At 41.8% G+C, this 22,257-nt stretch overlaps 1 protein-coding gene across 3 annotated transcripts in view; it reads left to right on the top strand.

The window, feature by feature from the left end:
• The window catches only part of prex2 (phosphatidylinositol-3,4,5-trisphosphate-dependent Rac exchange factor 2), an 84,974-nt gene that overhangs the window by 56,815 nt on the left and 5,902 nt on the right, over window positions 1-22,257 (top strand). For all 3 annotated transcript variants that reach the window (XM_075451973.1, XM_075451972.1, XM_075451971.1), the window contains exons 30-39: window positions 1,909-2,037; window positions 2,974-3,015; window positions 4,398-4,495; window positions 4,618-4,746; window positions 7,792-7,894; window positions 8,042-8,185; window positions 8,327-8,441; window positions 17,210-17,276; window positions 17,652-17,842; window positions 20,853-20,955. In XM_075451973.1, coding sequence (XP_075308088.1) covers window positions 1,909-2,037; window positions 2,974-3,015; window positions 4,398-4,495; window positions 4,618-4,746; window positions 7,792-7,894; window positions 8,042-8,185; window positions 8,327-8,441; window positions 17,210-17,276; window positions 17,652-17,842; window positions 20,853-20,955 — 1,121 coding nt within the window. The remainder of the gene's footprint in view (window positions 1-1,908; window positions 2,038-2,973; window positions 3,016-4,397; window positions 4,496-4,617; window positions 4,747-7,791; window positions 7,895-8,041; window positions 8,186-8,326; window positions 8,442-17,209; window positions 17,277-17,651; window positions 17,843-20,852; window positions 20,956-22,257) is intronic.

Below are 22,257 nucleotides of genomic sequence, written 5' to 3'. Positions count from 1 at the left end.
GGTGGATTCCAGAATGTAACCAAAAAAAAACAGGTCAGATTTTTCTCCCCTGACTCTCCGCTACCGTCTCACCTCTTCCTCTCTATCTCTTACAAGAAAATGTAGGAAATGTGTCTGCTGGTGTTGAATTTTTTTCTTATCATTCTCTACCACAAATACAAGCTAGCTTACAGCGACCGTTCATCATCTCTTGAACCTTATTCAAATGTTTTGACCCATTTCTTCGATAAGATAGACAAAAACTGTGTTCTAAAACAGCAACCGTGCTTCAAGCAGGCTTGCCAGGGTTTGTTTTGTGTCGCCACGGTCTGTATGACACTGTGCTAAACTCGCTCGCAACAAAGCCTTTGTGCCCTTGAATGTGACTTTAATGCACTGTGATGTGCACTGAAGCAAAACAGCAGATTACCCGGTTTATTCTGCACGTTTCGATAATTCAAGGCTCCAAACGCTCCGGCCCATTTGGCACACAGACTCCCGCTCTCATCTGCAACTGTCCTCAAGTGAGTGCAGATGAAATGGGATAAAAAGCCCTGCTTGTGTTTATAGGGTTGCCTGTGTTTTGTAAGCTGCGTTTGTATGCATAAATGCCTTCAGGAGGCACGTGAGGCCTTGATCTGAGCTGATCCATCTCTACTTCAGTTATGTGTATGTTGGTTGATAACAGAGCAAATAGGATTATCTAACAAGTGGAGCGTTCCTGCATCTGATCTCACAGTCTCACTCTGCCGCTCTCAGACGTGCACACCGAGGCACACACACTCAGCCCCAGTGAACAAATCTGTCACAGATCTGTTCTTCGTCAAGGTGAAGTTTATTTCAAGTCATTTCAGTTGCTTCGAGAGGGATTACGTCAGATTGAAAGGTTTTTCCACTCGTGCTTTATCACTGAAAACAGAATGTGGTGCAGATATTTGATTCCAGGTGGTCTACAGCTGGTTGTCTGCAAGCAAAACAAAGGAAATAGTTCTTCTGGACCTGACTGATCAAACGTTTTAGTTATTTTGAATCGATCCTTTTTTGATAATTATTTTTTCCAGAGGTTAAGAACACTATGGTAGAACAAGACCATGTAACTGTTTTAGCAAAGTTCTTTGATGCCAGTAAACGTCAGTGAATAGAGCTGACTTGAGAGTCACGAAAAATATCAAATAAAATCATTGGACTTTGAAGCGAGAGTCAAATGATCTGTAATGATATTATATATTGTTTCTGACTACATCTTCCTCCTCTTTCTTCTGCCATTGGGATATGTGGAAACCTCTTGAACTTTCAGGCACACAGATTGAGTACAGACCCCTGTTTCTTGTCACCATGCTCCATATCTTTGCCTCGAGGACTGCGGCGCCATCAATTGGTCAGATATTTCAGAAACGTGGCACTGTTGGATTCCTTAGATCCCGGTCATGTAATTTTCCGTAATTACTGGATTCTAAGAAAAAAAAATTATTTGGGGGGCTGGCCCCCTTCTTTTTCAAATCTCCATCACAATTGGTACTGATAGACTTCAGATTAAGTCTCACAAAAGCGATGATCATAAGCATTCATCCTTCACAACCACTCAAAATTGGCAGAAAGCAGCCAATAAGAAATGAGATCATATATCAGCAACATTTTCATCTATTAGAAGCAAACTCCTTTAATTTATGTAATCTGTATGAAAAAGCTCTGCGAATAAATCAAGTATTATTCATTAAATGAAATGAAATTTAAATTAACTGAGGTGAATTGAAATGAGGTGGATCTCCCTTTTTTTTTCTTTTTCTTCACTCGTTCCTAATAGAAGGAAGTAGATTGAATCAAATTGCCATTTTCTTTTTGCATAATGTGTCTTGTATCTGAAATCCGTGCAGTTGCATACATCTTATTGTGGTATTCTAATAGTCTGTGTACGTGTGTTTTTGTCAGAGTTTCAGCAGGAGATGGAGCCCAGGGTAAACTGCACCAAAAAGTTGCGTCTCCATGTCAAACAGGATCCCTGGAACCTTCCCAGCAGCGTTCAGGCACTCACACAAACCATTTCAAAATACGTAGAAGGTCAGTGTATACCTAAGTGAACCAATCACAAAAAAATCCACAATGTTTAAGCCCTGCAGTTTGCTCATAAAGTCATAGTCAGTAAGTCAGGGAGAAACCATGCCTGAAGTGGGATAAAATGTACTTTAAACCTGCCAATTCTTCAGTACGCCCCCTCGTATTTATTTGATAAAATAACTGGCTCTAAGTTGTCGAGGTACAAGCAGTCCCAGCAACCGCTGGATTTCCTTTTAAACTATAAACCTGACACCAACCTGGGATTCACGAATCGGAGCCACAGAGCTGGAGCTAAAAAGAAGCTGAGAATCCCAGAACTTGCCTCTGAGAGATTCCTTTAAAAAAAAAAAAAATAAATTCTGCTTGATTTTTGTCTGCTGAGGCGTTTCTTTTTCGTGTTTGATGGTTTGTGTGCTCACTGATTGAACACACAAACGCGCACAGACGTGTGAGGTACATGCACACGGACTGTATGCACGCCACCAAACGCACACACAAACGGTCGGAACCAAAAGTCAGCCACATGACACTCTTGGGAAAGGTGAGCTGGTGGTCATGACTGATACAATACAAACAATCAGAGTTATTATTAATGTGAGGCCTGGCTGTGTGGACCGGTTATTTTTTCAGGATGGCTGCTTTATGCAGCGCAGCTTCCTGCTTTGTAACCCAGAGCTATGATATGACTATAAACAAATGTGGATTTATGCTTTTATCTCTGGCTGTGGCTGGTTTTTATGGGGTGTTTCTTTTTTTATACGCGAAGATAAACAGCTGAGGAGCAGGGATGAAGTTATCCAGCATTGTCCTGCTTATGATTTTAGGGGCTTGAGTTTATAGCGTACAGTAGATCTTACTATTCCAGCTGAAATGCCAGACTTTGTGCAGTTTGATTTAAGGTTGTTTACTGTCTCACTCGTATTTATGTGTTGTTTTCAGAGGTGAAGACACGGCTGCTCTTGGTCTTGCTGCAGTACACAGGTTTGTGTTAACATTCTTTTATTCAGAGACAAATGGAGTGCACCGTATGCTTAAGTTGAGTTGGTGTTCTTCTTTTTGCACAAATGGGGGAAAAAAATAGACTGAAACCGTAATCCCTCTAGGGAGCATCCTGCGGCCGTAACCCTAACTTTCAGATTTATTTGGATAAATAAGAAAAAGTAGCTGTGCAAAAGTCAAGTAAGCATGACTGAAAGAGGAGCTAAATTAAAGGAAAAGGAGAGAGAAAGGGCTTTATAAACAAGGAAGATCTAAAATCACAGTGTGCACGTTTTACTTTGTATCACTAATTAGAAATCCTTTTGCATCGATGAAAAGTTTTTTTTTTAAGTGTTCATAAGTACGTTTTTTTTTAAGTGAAACATCGAATTTTAGTGCAAGATGGAAAAAAAAAGAGAGAATTGATACAAAACAAATGCAAATTTTCCAAGAAAGTGTGAATGAGGAACGGCTGGTTGATGTTGACTCAAAAAAAAGAGTGAAAAAATGACCTAATATCTACAGTTAGGTTGATTTAGTAGCACAGCTGACGTTGCTCACATTATTCCTCAGGTTGTTCATTTTTTTCTTTATATTTTGGGGACAGTGGGATTGAATATTGTTCTAACTGGGCTGACTGACTCGCTGCTTCAGTCTATGCTAGATGTGATGCATGTGGTTGATTCTTTCCTCACATTGCTGCACACAGACACTTCTCTTTACAAAGTCACAACCTTGCTCTCGGTGTTGCAGCCAGACTGTGTTGTATGGCCTCGCAAAACGGTTCACCGTGATTAAACACCTCCACAGCAGCAGTAGTGAATTCTGTAGATTAGAATCGATATGATTTACTGTGTAAATCAACACCCGTATCGAGAAGTTCGACACTGAATAAGTACGCTGTTGGATTTCTTGTGTTGCACTCCCTAAACAACTTCCATGGATTACAACGTTTTTTTCTTATGACCGTTCATTTCTGAGAGGTCTGAAAGGGCCTATTTCTTGGGAAATTATGGCAGCCAATTATTTTCCATTTAGGCACACCTTTCATTTTTTTTTTCTGGTACACTTAACACCCAGCACATTTGGACAAGATAAGAAGGAAAGAATGGGGGAAAAATCTGCCAAATCTTTTGCTCACCTTACTCTAAGTGTCACCCGCGGAGGTCTGTTTAATTACCACGATGAAACTCATGATGTCTCTTCTTCCTCCACCCTTCGGTTAATCTCTGGCCTCATCACTTTGCTCCTCGGCTTTTAATCTTCTCTGTCACTTTTGTTCTTTCATCTCTTCTTGACGACACGTTTTCACTATTTGCACCCAACCTCTCTCTCATAAGGATTGTACTGTACAGTCTCGCATCTAATTTTGTGTTTTCCTCTAGACTCAGAGATCCAGTTGCGTCGAGATATGGTGTTCTGCCAGTCTCTAGTCGCAGCTGTGTGTGCCTTCTCAGAGCACCTGCTGGCCGTCCTCAACCAAGTAAATTACACGTACTATGTCTTGCAAAAGAATTGCAGATTAAGAAACAGTCTGTCCCCTCTGCTAAATGAGGTTTTTTTTTTTTCTTTTTTTTGTGTGTGTGTGTGTGTGTCCACTGTCAGTTCCACAACGTAGGAAGAGAGCTGGACCAGGACTTTCCGGACCCTCAGGAAGCCAGCCGTCGATGGCTGGAGCAGATCGCCAGTGCTGGCCTCCTCTTCCACTTCCAGTCCCTTCTCTCCCCCAATCTGGTGAGCAGCTGCCCTGCTATCAGTTCATCTGTGTTAACAGGCGCTATAGAAACAGGTGCTGCTGTTTCTTCAGTCATATTTTACATTCTGTAAATCTGTATTACACAGAGATTTTAGCTTGAACATATTGTGAATTAACTAGAATGCATGCAGTTAGGTCATACAGTACGAGTCAGCGAATTGTGAAGCTTGTAGGTAATGAATTATGAAACATTCATCATTTATGTCTTGCTCTCTAAATAACTACAGCCCACATCTAAAAAGAAAAAATGTGGATGAAAAGGGAATGCAATTGTTTGTAAATCTCATGATTTAACATTTTATTCACATTAGAACCTGTAAAATATATCAAATGTTGAAAGCGAGACCTTTTTACAATCAGACTTTGAATTTGACGGCACCTTTCCCGATACGTCTCAAATGAGTCATATTATGTCCTTTTTTTTTTTTTTTTTTTTCGCAAACTGACACAATTTCCTGAGGTTTTAATTCAAACGGAGCATTTTAGGCGTGTGTGGTGTGACCCACTCAACTCCATTCCACCCATCTCCTCTGCAGTACTCAGTAACCTCTGGAGCAAGTTGCATGCTGTACTAATGATGCATTCAATGGTACACTGGTAATTGGATTTTCCAACTTGCGACTGTAAAATTAAGCAGTGGCAGTTAGAAGTCGGTACTGTTCGACTATTATGAGTTTATATCCTAGGTGTGCAATATAACCACTGATAAGATTTGGTGTTTGTAGCAAAGCAAGAACAATAGATCCTAAAAAAATCTGTGAGTCAATATCAATGTGCAAACAATTAATACATATTGAATGAATCATTTTCATTTAAATTGTCTGAATTTCAGTGACATGATTGTTAATTGTATTTCTGCATGTGTTTATCATGTAAATGTCTACATCTCGCGTCCTTTGCAATCATATGAAATCATCTGCGTCTGTTTTCAAAGAGCATGAGCACATGATTTAATCCGAATGAAGTCTAATTATACTGAATTTCAGCCATTCCAGTCTCTCAGAATATTTCCCTTTCAATTGTTTCAAAACAGAATCTCTGTACTTGAAGGTGTTTCAATTGATTTCTCAATGTCCTTTTTTTTAGGGAACCACATGAAAGGCAGCATGAGAGGAGCTGTGGTTGTAGCTTGTTTGTGTTTTTGTGTAGGCGGAACACTGTTTGTGTCCGGGGGGGCTGGGATGCGTTTATGTGGCATCCTTTGAGATAAACTTGCCCGCACACACCAGGCATCACTTGGCAGGACAGTGGGTACCCCTCTGCTACTCTCAAATGCGTCTTTAGAAAACCGCCCGTAATCCTGTCCCACTGCTGCTCTGTTTAGCCTTCTGCACGATGCAGATGGGTTGAGGAGGAAAAGGGAAAAGAATGGAAAGGGGAAGGAGAGTGACAGGAGCACAGGATGCCGCCATCTGTGATATTTGAGCTGCTGTTGATGTGGCCGCAAACAGATGTGTGCTTGTTTGTGAAGGAAACGCGCTAATTTGGAGATGTAAACATGAAGCAAACATGAAGTCAGACAAAGACGTGCTTACATGCATCGTGGCGGACTCCTTCGATGAAATTAATTCATATAGAGCACCGTCTTTTTACACAAGAATGTGTGCACAAACTGACTTCCTTATACATTAAACATCAAATTGCATTTGCTGCTATGTGCTGTACAGAAATACCAATTAGATGTATTTCTACTACTCCATATCACGTTTCTTCACTTCCTTTTATACTATATTTTAGAGGGGAAAACTTTAAAATAAGATTTTAAAGTATTAGTAATAAACCCACAACACTATACATATAAAGAGTGTTCATCTTTTCATATTGATGCACAGACAAACTGCAACACTAAACCACATCCCGGTGTCATGGAAATCGAATCAGAGGAAGTGATTAAACCGACCGGGCACTTTTTTTTTGCTTCAGGCGTGAAGCAAGCTCGACAGTGAGAGAAAAGTTTAAGTGCGGAAACTGTTAATTATAATGTCTTCAGTTTCAAATGGTACGCAAGTACAAACAAGACGAGCTGGAGCCCCCGATACCAACCAGCTAGGGCCAGAAAGTAAGACAGGCACAGAGTTGCAGTCCGAGGGGAGTAAAAGTGAACCAAACAGTCACCCTGATTTTCCCCTTCTTCACAGGCCGAGACACATTCAAGGGATGCTACAATGGAACAGTTGCAAAGGGCTTTTTTTTCCACCACTAGCTTAGATGGCTTAAATAACTTACAAGCACTGAACACAATACCAAAAAGTACTGAAAACTCAGACAGCACAGGCCACAGCGACACTGTCCTTATTCCCCACAAACTTGACTCTTCAGTTAACTCAAATAACTCACAAGCGTGCAGCCGATCACAGCCACTCCACTCACCATCTCCACGGGTGCAGCTAGCTGAGCCGACTACGTCATGCACCACTCAAACACTCATTTACAGAGTCTTCAAGATTCTTGCACAGCAGTTTACAAGAACACTTAAACACATACGTTTAAATGAACAAAAGCTTACAATGGCAAATGAATGAAATAACCAATAGATAAGGGTTATTAAGGCTTAAATTGTGGAAATTTTAAACAATGATGAAAGGGCCACCTCATTTTGTCAGACCATGAAAATGTTGAAAAAGTCTGGGGAAAACAAGTTAGTCTTGCTAAAGAGTTAAAAACATTTAAGAAAAACATCTTTCTTTTATTGTTATATCGACTATTGATAAACTAAAGGAGGGCTACATTTTACATTGGCTGTACAAAGGCTTTATTGTTCAGCGCCCTTTTTCTGTTGCATGTTTTGCGTGTTAAGTAGCTATAATGCTCCGACACTCCCTGCCTTTTTTCAAGCTCCGGTGCTTACATTAGCCATAATGCAGTGTTCACGGCTACAATTTGGTTAATTCTGTTAATAGAGGCTTATGTAACCTCATTAGGAAACAGTTGAACTTTAAAGTGGGATGTGTGCGTAGTTACATTAAACAGATCAGAGTATTTCCTCGATCACTACTTTGTGACCATTGTCTTTTTCTCCTCAGACCGATGAGCAGGCCATGTTGGAGGACACTCAGGTGGCCCTGATTGACCTGGAGAAGGTCACCTTCTACTTCCAGCAATTTCAAGGAGAGCCTCTGGTTGCCAGTGTGTACTCTTAATCCGTTTGCTTTGCTTTAGCTTTTTTCTTTTGCTCATATAGTTGTGCGGCTTATTTTTTGCCATTTTTAAATTTTACGACATCTGAGTAAAGAAGGAAACTGTTCTCTGAAGTGTATTTCTCCCCTCTGGCAGACATGCCTATTTCATACCAGGTGGAGGGCACCCGCCAGGCCTTGAAGGTCTGCTTCTACCTTGAGAGTTTCTACTTTTCGCAGCTGCCTTACAGGCTGAAAAACGGAGGGGGTGTCAAAATCTACCCTGTGCTCTTCACACAAGGTATAGTGAGCCTGGTTCATGAACTGTAGGTCAGCAAGTACTTAAAATCCTCTTTGTACTGTAGGTGATCATGAACACTGGCAGGTGGATATACACAGTGCTTCGTTTTATCTTTATCTCTATCCTTTGATCCCTGTGTAGCACTGGAGAGTATGGAGGGATACTACTACAGAGACAATGTGTCGGTGGAAGAATACCAGGCCCAAATTAATGCTGCCTCATTGGATAAGGTCAAACAGTACTACAAGAGGCTGAGGTATAGTATAAGAGAAATACACAGAAATACTGCTTTACACGTCTTGTTTGATTTTAGCGACCTTCTGTTCTGTCGGGCTTGACTCTCCCAACGCATCATGGTGATTGGCTGCGAGAAGCACAGTGAGGAATGCTTGCGTATTGGTTCCGACCACACACAACAGGGGCAGCGGTGATTGGATGAGAACGCCCAGCGTGTCACCGGAGCTGCTGCTCTTAGTTACTTCACACCCCATTGATTTGCTGCACACAGGAGACCCCCCTGTGATTGGCCAGGTGTGGGTGATTTAATGAGCTTGAAAGTCACGAGAGGAAGAACTTTACTCTCAACTTCCTGAATGTGCAAGTGTGGAAATTCTGCTCTATTAAAGCTGCCTCCATGTGCTGTGGACGGACAATTCTTAGAGGACTGTTTAACTTAGAAATGATACGTGACCTCGAAAGTGTCTTTCCCTTGGAGAACAACATTTAGTGGGTCTCCACTAATTATCTGCTGCCAATTGCGTGGATAATTTGAACATAAAGGAGAGTAGAGCAGGCAGTAAAGCTTTGTTCTTTTGAGGGACAGTTTGCTATGCAATGATTTATGATTCATATGCCTCATCAGTGCCATCCCACCACAACAAAACGTTGCTTAATGGGCGTTGCTCTCAGCAGAGAGCTTTTAATTTGTTTTTAGTGTTTAATTTGATGGTTGAAAAGTGAGTGCTGGATTTCCCAAAGCACAGCGGAGGATGGTTAAACGGTGGTGGGACATTTCATCTTTTCATGCGTCAGGCACTTTATTTTGCCCTTCTGTCTCTTTGTGTCATTATGCTTTCTGCCAGATCTTCCGGGACTCTATAACCTTTTGCAATAGAACGGTGGCATTTTCTGCCATCTCTTTCATTTTGTTGAGTTAATTCTTAGACTGCAGGGTGGTGATCAGTATCTAAAATGTCATCCCTCTGATATTTTGTTCTTTTGTTGTTATTTTTTTCCGCAACCCTTTAACACAAATTCCTCCCAGCTAATTCCTATGCAGCTTAATGACGAAGGGCCACTCGTATGTTTTTCCAGAATTGCCTCTCGGTTTTTACATTTGTGCCAGGTTCTGCACAATTTGACCTGCATGGAAAGAACCTAATTGGGTTGACAACAGAGGCCACGGCGTTAACATGGAGCAGATGTGTCTAACAAGACGCAAGCGAGGAAGGCTGATGATATTCGTGGGTGCTTGGTTAGGATGTAGAGAAAAAGCAGCTTGAGCGAAAGTGTTGGCGACTGTTCTCTTCTCGGCCTCCTCACATAGCAGCTGATCATTACAGTCAAGGTCGAGGAAGCTCTTTAGCCTCTTGAGAATATAATGCAGTACAGTGGGGCGAATTGGTGGCTGTTGAGCCGACGTGTTTATAGGCCAAAGGAGCAAATACACATACAAGAAGATGTGACCCTTTTCAGAGCATAAAAAAAGTTTCTCCTCAAACTTAGACACGAGAGAGGACAAAGTAACAAAAATGCAATTATGAAAATGGAGATGATGGAAAAATTCATGACAAATAAAAAATTGAAGAGGTGAAAATGGCTTTGATCAATCTTGATGATTTGAAAGCAGATCAGCAGATTGAAACAATGTAATGAAACGTCATTATTTACCAGGTGTTAATGCACCCTATTATCATTTGCAACATGAAATCTGCCCATTTGTCATTTCGGGTTGCCCAAAAGGATGAAAGTAACCAAAAAGTGATTAAAATGAAAACTGAGGTTATGAAAATCACTGCAAACCAGTAATGGAAGTGATTAAATGTTCTTGACCTGGAATGAGGAGTGATACATTTATAATATGCAGTCCTTGAGTTGTAAATTAAGGAAGAAAATTAAGTCATTTGATACTGTGTATATATTGTGTATATTTTGCACATTATACAGGTTTTTTGTTTTTTTTTCAGCTGCAACCACGGCAACTGTTGCCAAATTTCATGAATTCTTGTGGAAAGTAGGAGCTTTGTCAAAGGGAGAAGTCATTATGATTTGCTACGAGACTATATCGCTATCTAAAAAAAACCCATTGCTAATAGCCCAGCAGGGTTTAGTGGAAGGTGCACTGCTGATCATAGAATGTTATGTATGGACTTTAATTTTAGATTTCATACTGCTATAATTTACGTTTTTATCCGCCAAATGAATCATTTAGTCCAGAGACTGTCAGACAATCCTTTAAACAGTGACTCGAGTGACTCGGTGTCCCTTTTTTTTTCAACATCTTGGGAGTCTTTTTGTTTTGTTTGCTAATTACTAGCAAGTAATTCATTAGCTCGTGAAATAACACAGCGATCTTGAGCAAACTTTAGCTGGCCAAAAAAAACTTGCTCCCTCCTAAAGAATGACATTGTTTTCAAAACGTGGTAGAATAAATACTCTCGGTTGGTTTTCAGCAGTCAGTGGTCTCTCTCAACAGTATGTATCATTACCAATAGTTTTCCTTAGCCCGTCTGCCATCTGTCTTTCGGCCGACCGCAGACCAGGCCGTGATGTCACTCCGCTCTTCGTTTGCTGCGCTCCAACCTCAGGCACCCCGTTATCCTTGGAGCTGGGCCACGGCAGTGTTGGGTTAAACCCACACTGCGGGCCAGAGCCAGCGGCTAACTGACAGGCAGGAAGAGCACAGCCAGACGCATTACTGAACTGAACCAATTGTAGGTTTGTGTTCAGAGGTTTTTTTGTTTGTTTGTTTGTTTGTTTTTCATGCTGCTGGACAGCTTGCCATCACTCTTTTCACCCCTGGTGTATTTGTTTAGAAGCCAAAATTAGTTTGTCCTAGTTATATAGATAAGTAGTAGTGATAACTACGGAAATTAACATTTTCTCCCACAGCTGCTGCTAGCGGGATCATCTTTTTCATTTATTCCCCCCTCCCTCCTCCACTCTGACTAAAAGAAACATGCTTTTCTGCATGTTTGCTGCGCATTTTATACTTGCCTCCGAGAATTAAAAAGGTCTTACACTTTAATATCTTTGCCAACATGCATTGTTGACACAGTGTACTGCACTGAGTCACAGCAGTTCTGCACCAACATAAACTCAGCTTTGCAGTCCTTCACAGTAAAGCGTCTTCCCTGAAATGTGACGCTCTTGTGAGTAGGAGGACTGCGGGACAGAATACATTTTCTTATACACATTGAAGGGTATTTCAGAGGAGTAATGAGGATCATGGGTTGAGAGAGGAGGGCAGAGCGGAAAAGGGAGAGCCAGAACAGTCTGCAAATGTATTATTCAGAGAGAAAGAGCGAAATCATTGCTGGCTTGTTATTTCATCTCGTTTTGCTCTTATTGACAGGACTTTTCAGGAGGGCATTGGGTTTTCCTCTTGCATGCCCGCTGGCAGGTAGACTCCATGGGAGCTGTATGTGCACCATGTCGTACTGCTCGTGGACATAGAACAGTAACTAGAGAGTGTAAGCCGACATGTTTTTCTACATCTTTGCCTTACCAGCGAGACAGAGAGCTTGTAGCTTGCAGCCATAAAACATTTTTTTGATTGGTACAGGAGCGGAAATGTTTTATGTTTATGTTTGTGAAAGTCTCCTATCCTTTTGATAAAGATATGTGATTTATTGGATAATATAATACTCAAATTCCACGTAGTCTGCCAAATGGTGTATAATGATGATATGGTGGCTGAAAGATGACTGATAAGCTTCGAGTGCCGGGCAAAGATATACATCAGCTTTGCCCGGCACTCGATATGTATCAATATTATGGACTGTTGAATTTCATGCTTTGTTAGTTAAACAGTTAACTGTCATCACCACCCAGCACTGCCTCTTAGTCATCTGTGCTCTCAGTCTTGCTCATTCACCAGCAGTGGGAATTGGTAATTGCACTGCTGCAGCGCTGTTTGCTCGGATTAAGCAAGAAAGCTAAATGGTTATTGCAGGTGAGAGTGTCGGTTTCCTCTCAGCAGCAAGCTCCCTCTCGTCCGCCTTTTATTCCAGTTCCCATCTATTTGAATCGGAAGATCAAGCCTTTTGGCATTGTTATCTAATGTTTGGGCGTGGTTAAACATTTAGCGTTCAATCACATCTTTGTTAAAGTTTCCAGTTCCAGTCGACACGATTGACGACACCAGCTGATCAGGGAATAATTAACTGAAGAACGGCTCCTTCAGGGATGGATGAATTATTCAGCTCTTTTACTTGAGTAAAAGTGCCGACAGCAATGTTAAAGGAATAAAAATAGCAACATAGAACGAAGATGAACTAAAAGAATATGTATTAGCAGAGGTTTACCGTTAAAATATTAAAACCCCCGGTAAGGTCCTTCATTATTTATACTGAAACGTGTAGTAACGGACATGGCTTCAACAGAAATATATACAGTTTTATATGCAGGGAGACCAGATAAATCAGATTGAATCAGATTAAACCACACAGGAGGATTAAAGAGATGTTCGTATTTATTTGTGCAAGCAGTTGGAGCACTCGGTTTGAGAAGCAGGGGAGCAAACTAACCAATGCGTGCCACGGAAACACAGAAATACACAGTATGACATCACTTCACTCACAGTTTGCATAAGTAATGCCGTTTCTCTTCCTCCCGATAGCAACAGTTTGCAGCACTGGTTGAAGAATAGCTTAAGAGATTGTTCGTTTGGAGAGTTGAAAAGAACAGCACTGCAGTTAGTTTGCCAGAAATGTTTCTAATATATTTATGGCTTTCCATTCAGGGGTTGAAGAAATGTACTTATTTGAGCAATTATGGATTCCCAGATAATTACGGATGCTGCGATGAATTATAGATATTTCCCCAACTTCGACACAGTTTGGTTATATATCTCTCATCTACTCTCTGTGTTTCTCTGCTTGAGATAAATGATGCAGTCTCCGCACCGGCAAAGGCAGTCCCAGTTCACAAGATCTCTGAGGAAGGTGGTGAGGCTTCGTTCTGCTCCAGCCAGTTTGAGCTGAACCGCTGTTTATTAAGCCTGGAGGGTAGAGCTCCTTTCCATTTTACACTTCTTGGTGACTTTTACTATTGCTCTGCTGTAACGATCACAGCACTGCTCTTAGTGATGTTTTACACGGTTGAAAACAAAAGAGCTTGATTAATATATATATTTTTTTTTCAATCAACTTTAGAAAGCGTCAAGAATAAAATGCGCTTATTTACACTTTTAGCAGGATCGGGAACAATAAACTTGTTCGCCTCTGGAGAGCCAGTCGTCAGCGTTGTAAATGGGAGCTGCTCGTGTGTCCTCGGTAACAATGATTTAGTGATAATATACCTTTGATTCACTTTGGCACTAAGACACCATTATAACAAATCCACTTTGAGTGTCAAAGACTGAACGTTTGTTCCCTGAACCTGATTAACACTAATGACTTTAGTCTTGCCTCTGATTATCAGCATACATTTGAAACACTGCTTATTGTGTCTTTTTTCTCTACATAATTTTTCCTACTTTGATCAAATAATGCCATAGCAATATGTTCCATGGGTGTTTTAAAGCCTAATCCACTTGCATGTGCTTTTATATTATGCCACGGTTGACATATAGTGTAGCTGCTCATATGTCTGTGTCTGCATAAATGGGAAATGGGCACAGGGTAAGAAAATGACCTCCAGCAGACTGTTTGACACTGTTTGTCACTGAAGCAGCGTCACTGTGAGGGCTCCTGGAAGGCCTCATCAGCCCCATGTCAGGGGTTTGTGGGGAATTTAATTTAACAGTGAGTGTCAATCGTCACAGGGATTTAAATCAACCAGCACGCACCTCTTTGGGGTCACGTATGTACAGTAACATCATAAAAACTTGGTCATTTACTTCTGTTCTCATGTGGCAGTGTGTGAAACCAAAATTACTAATTTTTTAAACATCTTCTCATATCTCTTAGGGTATTTCAGGAGTCATTTAAGTTCCTTTTGTACTATTTAAGTGGAGGGTGTGATGCTAATAAACCTACTCCCATCCTGCTCCTTTGAACACATCTGTGCCTCTTCCTCTTTGATGCTGCAGCTGACTTCTTTTGACTCTGTGCTGTAAAGGGTCTCAAATGTCCTGTTGTTGCAAAGCAAGCAGAAACAAAGAGAATTAAGTGTTCTCAGTGGCCCAATGAAATAAACCAGCTACAAGCGGGGCAGGTCATCTTTGGCTTACAGCCAAATTCTCCATTAGAGCATCATGAGCGATCCTATTGGCTGAGTCTGTGTGTGACTGATCAGCAGGGGGTTGGTTATTGCTGAAAGAGCTACAGGCAGGCTTTACCTATGGTTGTCTTGATCTTCACTTAAAAGCGAAAAAACAAAGAGGGAAATTGCTTACGTAACAGGTGAAGCCCGATCACACGCGGCTCATGTAACTTTTGTTTTTGTTACACGGCGGCTACCAGATGGCCGGCTGGGAGTTTAGATTGGCAACAATATTCCAGCATAAACTGGCGAATCGAAGAAGAGAAGGATTGTTCAGCTTTTGGGAAATGTTCGACAATGTCAGTGGGTAAGAGAAATGATAACAAACGAGAGCAAAAGTATGCCATCGATGTAGCTGCAGTGCAGGGACCAGAATGTGAGAGGCAGTCTGAACAGACACCGGGCAGATATCGGCCGCATCCTGTCATGTTTTCTTAAACTCACAGTTTACACAGGGATGTGTGTGGGCCTAAAACTACAGTTTTAATCCATATTAATGTTTCAAAGTTCTGACTCAGCTTTAGAGATGTAATGCAGATCCTCTTTAAACCACACTTCACATGCAGCCTGACTCCCATTATTATTATTTTGTCATTAGAGACCTCCAGGAGAGGCAGCCCTGCTCCTTGTGCTGTGCTCGGTATTTTCAGGGCGATATTATTTTGTCATTAGAGACCTCCAGGAGAGGCAGCCCTGCTCCTTGTGCTGTGCTCGGCGTTTTCAGGGAAACTCAAAAATAAAGTGAGGGAGTTATTTTTTCACGGAAAAAAAAAAACAGGGGCAAGACAAGGTTTTCTGCTCAGTCTGGAACAGATAAACAAATATGTGCAGATGAAGATGAGATAGAAAATTGACATCAGTCGCATTCTGTTTTGGTCTCCAATAAATTTCATTTTGTGTCATGTTCACGCTCGTAGCCTGGAAGGAGAATGATGTTTTGTTTGGAGACTGTGTTTTTTACAACACACACTCGCACACAAATGTGCACACACACACACTCGCACACAAATGTGCACACACACACACACACACACACACACACACACACACACACACAGCTGGTCATTTTCTTACGGTGACCCCGGGGCTCCAAACACAACAGCAGTGGACAAGACGCACACAAAGACAAAAAAAACCATGACAAATGATATTTCACAGAAATCACAGTATTTAAATAACAACATGGCTAAATTAGATCTACAAAACAAACAACAAAAGAGTTAGTTCTTTTCTTTTAGCGCTTTCTTTGCATGCTCTCCGTTAGAAATGTATTTTCCCATCTATGACACTGTGTAAACCCAGTCCATTGTGAGCGGTCTTTTGAACGATAAGGCCATCTTGAACCAATTACACAGGCTGTTAGCTTCATCTGAACCTTTCCCAAACTCTGCTCGTGGTGGTTTTGTGGAGCATGCCACAGAGTTAATATGTAATTTGGTGGATGGGGATTTAAAACCTGGAAACCTGCAACAAGTGAACTGTTTAGGTTACTCATCTGTAAGTATGTGAGTGGGCTCAGGTAAATGTGTCAGTCTTCATACTTTTAGCCTCATTAGCCCAAAATGAGGGAGGAAAACATGTTCTGCAGACTCTTGGCTGAAGTCATTTATTCTGTATATGCGCTCGAGTCCCAGAAGGTGCAGGTGTGCTTCCCACAGACTTCCTTGTGCAGTTATTATGTGTTCTCAATTACTTTTCATTTCAGGCGGGGTCGTTTGTCATTACTATAAAATCTTGAATCGGGGCTGTGTTAACTCTGTTCTGATTAATTAATTTCCTGAATATTATGTCGGGCTGAAATGCCACCCTCCTAATGAATGCCTCCTTGGCCTGATTTTAATCGCTCAACAGCAGAATCAGCGCAGATGAATGAGATGTGCTTCACTGATTCTTGTTAAGTCTCCCTCCCTCAATGTCTAGTAACTGAAATGTTCCTTAATTATACGTGTGATATCAGAGATTTTGCAGTAAATGGTGGGTTGTATGTCATACTTTTATTATCGCCTCTGGCAAGACGTAATGGAGCAGGTGATTTTATTACAAGGGCTTTAATGTGGTGCCGTGTGTCTATTCTTAGCACGCTGCTGTGTTACACAGATATGATGGAGTCACAGACTGCTGAGCTTGCACTAGCAGCCCTGCGCCTCAGAAGGAGTCATTGCAGCCCGCTGTAGAGCTCCGTCCTCATAAGGACGCCAGTGTGGTGCTGCCTCCTGTGGAGGAGGAAGGAAACGGCACTAAATTGACTTTACTTCATGAATGAATGAGGCAATGGCATTTGGAAGTATGCCCAGGACAAGAGATGCTTAGTCTGTGTTTCTGCCTTGCTGTGCCCAAGTTACTCTCATGATTGATAGTTAGAGGCTGGTGCTCCATAATAAGCAGCTGGCCTACTTTTTCCAGTGAGGCAGCCAGTGTTCCTGATGACCTAATGGTGCAGAGAAATATATTTAATTTCACGCAATGGTGCTACAAGGGTAGAAAAAAAACCCAACTTGTTTTTGATTATTAATTAAAGTCTACAGAAGTGTATGTAGACTGCTGTGCAAATAATCCAGTTAGCTGCACTCCTCATGTGAAATGTCTTCCATCCCACAGGGCTTTTTTCCTTGATCAGTCCAACATGCCGCCCAGCGCTGCACCCAAAGCAGCCATCATAGATAAGGTAAGAATGCTCTTTAACAGCCTCGTGCTGCATTCATGACACCATGGGGGAAAAACATTGATAAACAGGATTAGATGCTGCAGTATATGCATGATGTATGTGTTGGAGCGTCACTGATCTTTGTTAATAGGCAGGATTAACTACCAAATGCTGTGATTACCTAATCTTACTTGTAGTTACTGACAATACTGCATCACTAAGTCCATACTGAACCTACCTGACAGACAGTCTCAAGTGCCTCGTAATCTGTGGATTGTTTTTCTCTTACAACCAGCTTGGTACACTAGAGTTTAATTAATTTAAATAAAACTTAAATGAAAATGATAATTGTAAGATCCTGCCTGTTCTAACCACCCTTCCACCGTTCCCACCCAGTTAATGCGTCCCCTCAGTGCTCTGGAGGAGCTCTACCGTCTGATGGAAAGTTTTATCAGCTGTCGCCGCACCGCTGCCTGTCAGTACACCGCCTGCGGGGCCTCTGGAGTGGGGCTGCTCACCGTGGCCTCTGAGCTCTGCTCACGTCTGGGAGCCACACACATTGTTATGTGCAACAGTGGTGTTCATCGGTGAGTGAGTGGGCACCTGTACTGTAATGAATCTGTCTCTCTGTAAACCACCTCCAGTTAGATTATATGTTCCTGCTTATTTGCCACTGATTTTCCTTCCTTTTTCATGTGCGTGGCAGTGACACTGCTCTCACCTTAATCATTTTATACCACACTTACTCCTTCATGCTGTGCTCCTTTTAGTTAATTTCTACCTCTTAATTTAGAGCCCTGCACTGTGCATTGTGAGCATTGTCTATTATTACACATTTCTCTGCATTAATTAACAGTTGGATATTCTGCTTAATAGGGCCCATTGTTTCTCAGACCAAATTAGGGACTTTAAGTAAAAAGAGCACTTCACACAGGAAGGGGACAGGTCAATTACTCCCATTTTTATTGAATTCTATATCCAGCTGCCTAATTCACCTGCTGCTGAAGGCACCATTCATCAATGTAGGAGTACAGAAATATCCTGATCGTTTGTCACCGCTGATCCCCAGCTCCAGCTTTCATCTTCATCTCGTACTTTTTCCCTCCACCCGCCCACCCATCTCTTTGATGCCCTTTTTCTTCACCCTGTGACAGTTTCCATATCTTTTAGTCAAAGTCACATGCACAGTCACGCTTCCACGCGCTCACACGCTCCCTATGTGTGACTGATGGCTTGATAAAGTGCTGCGGAGGGAGATGCCTGCCTGCCTGGGCTCTAATAGAAAGTTCCTGTCTGCACAATGACTTGTGCTACTTTATTAACCCACAACCCACAATGCATGTATATCTGTGTGTGTGAGTGTCACACACTCGCCACAACTTACCCAGACAGGCATGCCGAGTGTACCGAGACATAGCAGGTGACAAGTCCTGTCATATCAAGGGTTATTTGTGCACTGGCTTTCTACTTAAACACTACTTCACCCTCTGTCACTGCAGAATGATAAGGGTGTTGGGAGTAAAAGATCACAAGAGAGTGAATCAAATGTCACTATCCTCAAAATCACCATCATCACCTTTGGCAGCCAAGGCTATATATAGAACTTACTTCCTACTGACTTTGTAGAAATAGATTTCAGTGTTTTCTATGCGCAGTTTCAAGGAAAGGGAGAAAAAGATGTAAATGGTGAGCGCACAAACTAAATCTGTAAGAATTGGAAAAAGCTATGATGAAACCAAGGCTCTTAATTAGCAATGTGGAAATTGCTTTATCAGTGTGGCAGCCTTCTCAGGCACTATTGATTGGATTAGTTGGCTTGATGGATGATTTTTAATAACAGTGAAAGTGGGATATTTTGGGGGCATCAGCAATTTGCAATATGCTGCGCGGCTCTCCTCGCCAGATTTTCTTTCTTTTTTTTGGTCCATCAGCCCTGCAAAAACATTGCAAAGGCAGAGTGCACCGTTTAGCAGTGAAACAAAAAAAGACAGAGTGGGAGAAACTAATCAAACAAAAAGTCTCCACAATCCAGTGCACTGACTTTTTCAAAGATATTTGATATTTTCCCTAGTTTCTATTCATTATTTAGCAATTGTACATGCAGCTACAACTCATGCTTGGCATTTATGAGCTCTTTTTCCCTCCCCATCCCCTGTCTCTTTCTTTCTTCCTCTTTCTGCACCTACTATCTTCCCCTTCCTTTGTGTTGGTCGCCCTCTTATTTTCTCTCATTTATCAGCATGTAGTCAGCTCAACACAGAGTGTAAATAGGGTATGGGCTGGAACGACATAAAACAGATGGGTATAAATCATCTCTTCCTATCTCACCAGCCCTAATGAAACGGGGAAACTTTGCAGCCTCGCACACACAGATTCCGTGCAGTTCCTTCATCCTGCTCCAGCTGAAGAGATATTTAAAGATCCTCTGTGGGTGACCCCCCCCCCCCTTTCCCTCTTTCTTCTGTGTGGGAAGCTCAAAAGGGATGCTTGAAATATTCTGGGGTTGCCTGTGAAAGGACATATTTTTCAGTTCTCCTCTGGGATATCTTTTAGATGATTGTTGGATTAATTACTTTTATCACGTCATGTCGGGCTGTCATAAAGTTATGCAACTGGAACCCAAGGGGACTTTTAAATCTTAATCTGATTGACTTTAAGTAACTGCTTCTGGCAGCAGGAAGTCCCCCTTTGCACATCTGCTTGCTCTGAGTGTTGGAGATATTAAACAAACAGCTCAGATTTCGTAGTAACTCTGTAGCAATGCTGTTAAATGAAAGCGAACCTGACAGCGTTGGAACTTTGGACAGTTCAATTTGCTGTAAAAAGACCCTGGATCGATGCACTAGAAAGGTCACCCAGAAGTCTTGATGCTTGTCCCAGGTTCTCCAGAGATTTATTCATGGCGCTGCCATCTGTGTGCATGTAAAGGCAAGGGAGAGGAAAAGTGTGGCCACACATTGTATGCGCCTGGGAACAAAGCTTACAGTAACTAATGAATCACAGGCTCACGTCGGCACTCATTTTGCACCCATCACATGGTTATGGTGGTGAGAACATATCGCCTCTGCCACAGGAGACACACTGACTTGTCCTTGGACCCTTTTCTCTCACGCTGCATCGAGCATCAATCCTGATGATGAGAAGAGTTCTCAGGTGATTCACTGGTGAGGAGATAAGCAAAGGCCAAGTAGGAGGAATGTGATGATAATGACTCGGTGTCAAAAGGAGCATGGATAAGGTTTAAAGGAATTTGACCAGGGAGTCGGCATGCTGTATGTGGAAGAAAGCCAGCGTTGGGCATGCTTTTGTTTTCAGTTTATCTTTGTTTCAGTCTCTTTCAATCTGCTGCAAAAGGTCAGTTTTTGCCTTGAAAGAGGAATTGATTTGCATTAAGTTGAGAAGATTGCTTATTTTCAAAGTATCAAAAGAGGAGAAAACATTTTATCACATCTTATTTGGCATCATCTTTTTTTTTTTTTTTTTGGCATTATCAAAGGCTGTAATTTGAGATTAATCCAGCCTCCTAATGACAACCTTACATGGAGGCAGACAAATGTAAGTTTTAGCCTAACCGTATGTTTTCTCTCTGATCAACAGCTGCACTCTGAGTGTGACACTGGAGCAAGCCATCCTGCTGGCTCGAAACCACGGCCTTCCCCCTCGCTACATAATGCAGGCCACTGATGTCATGAGGAAGCAGGTATAAGTTATGCACATACTCTCATAAACAGTGTACAGAATCTCCACAAACAGGATTCTTCGTGTGAATATGCAGGACACGAATATCAGGAATATCTGTGGACACATGGGCAAGATTTTTGGTAGCGTAGTCTTTGTGGTCACATGCATATGATTAGTTGAGTGTGTTTCTTTTTCTCTCTCTCTCTTTTTAAAATGTTGATGACAAACAAATCTTGGCCCTTTTGGCTGCACCAGAAGCCCAGAGAGGCTCGGTAGACAGGGTTGCTTTGTGCATACAGTAGCCACCATCATTATATCTATGCAGCCTGCAGATCTTTTTCAATTCATTAAACAATTTCTGCATCCAGAGTCACTGATGAATTGCAGGCTCCACTGAATCCAACATAGGTGGAAATCCCAGTGAGGACAGGTGGTTTAGCCCACTGACTGCCCTCTCAGTGTCTGTTTGCATGTTTATCAGAGCGCCACTAAGATACAATGCGTAGATGTAAAACGGAGAACATTTCAGTTTTCCTTAACAGCTGGTCTCTCGGGTTCGAGAGGCAAGCATCTCTCATCGCCCTTCTTCTTATTTCAGTCATCTCACATAAACATCAGCTGCTTCCACAGTATGAATCTGAGCAATTTAGAGCGTAAAGACAAACTAAACAGGATCACTGGGAGGCTGGAACTGGGGCGGGCTTATAGTCGAGCTGTTTGGGTGCATTTAGCATCAGAACAAGTGCCCTGAGCAGTGATGAAATTTCATTTCTAGCCCCCCAAAAAAGTGGCTGGCAGCCAGGACAATGCAACTCTGCTCTGTGTAACCTTACATTCTACTACTTTGTGGAATTGAGATCTGAGGTATTGCTCACTGACCATGAAAAGTTGCAGGTATCATTGAATATGTGGAGTCAGAGGAAAACTTTTGCTACCATTCAACACTTTCTGTTTGTTCACTTCATCACTGACCTTAAGGGCACGGATGAGAAATTGTCCAGTCCAGATGAGAAACCGAGGGAAGTCTGATGCAATAAGTCTTTGTGCTTTCTTGCTCTGAGAAGTCAGCCGATGGATTAAATGGCTCTTTGTCTTCCTTTCACTTAGTCACTTAGAAAACGTCGACAGCACATAATCAGGCCGAACAAGGATCCACGCATAGAAATATTTCACGTCCTATTCTGGCACCAGTGGGATACTAAGCGTCAGCTTTATGTACATCAGATATGTCGGCAAATAGATTTTATTCACAAGAACAGCAGAAGCACAAAAACACACACGAAGCACTTGTTTGCATGAGTTAATAGATGTTCATTAATGA

The sequence above is a fragment of the Odontesthes bonariensis genome, chromosome 20, assembly GCF_027942865.1.
Source record: "Odontesthes bonariensis isolate fOdoBon6 chromosome 20, fOdoBon6.hap1, whole genome shotgun sequence".
NCBI classification, from domain to species: domain Eukaryota; kingdom Metazoa; phylum Chordata; class Actinopteri; order Atheriniformes; family Atherinopsidae; genus Odontesthes; species Odontesthes bonariensis.
Note: the sequence above shows the minus strand (reverse complement) of the source record. Positions and strands in the feature narration are given on the sequence as shown.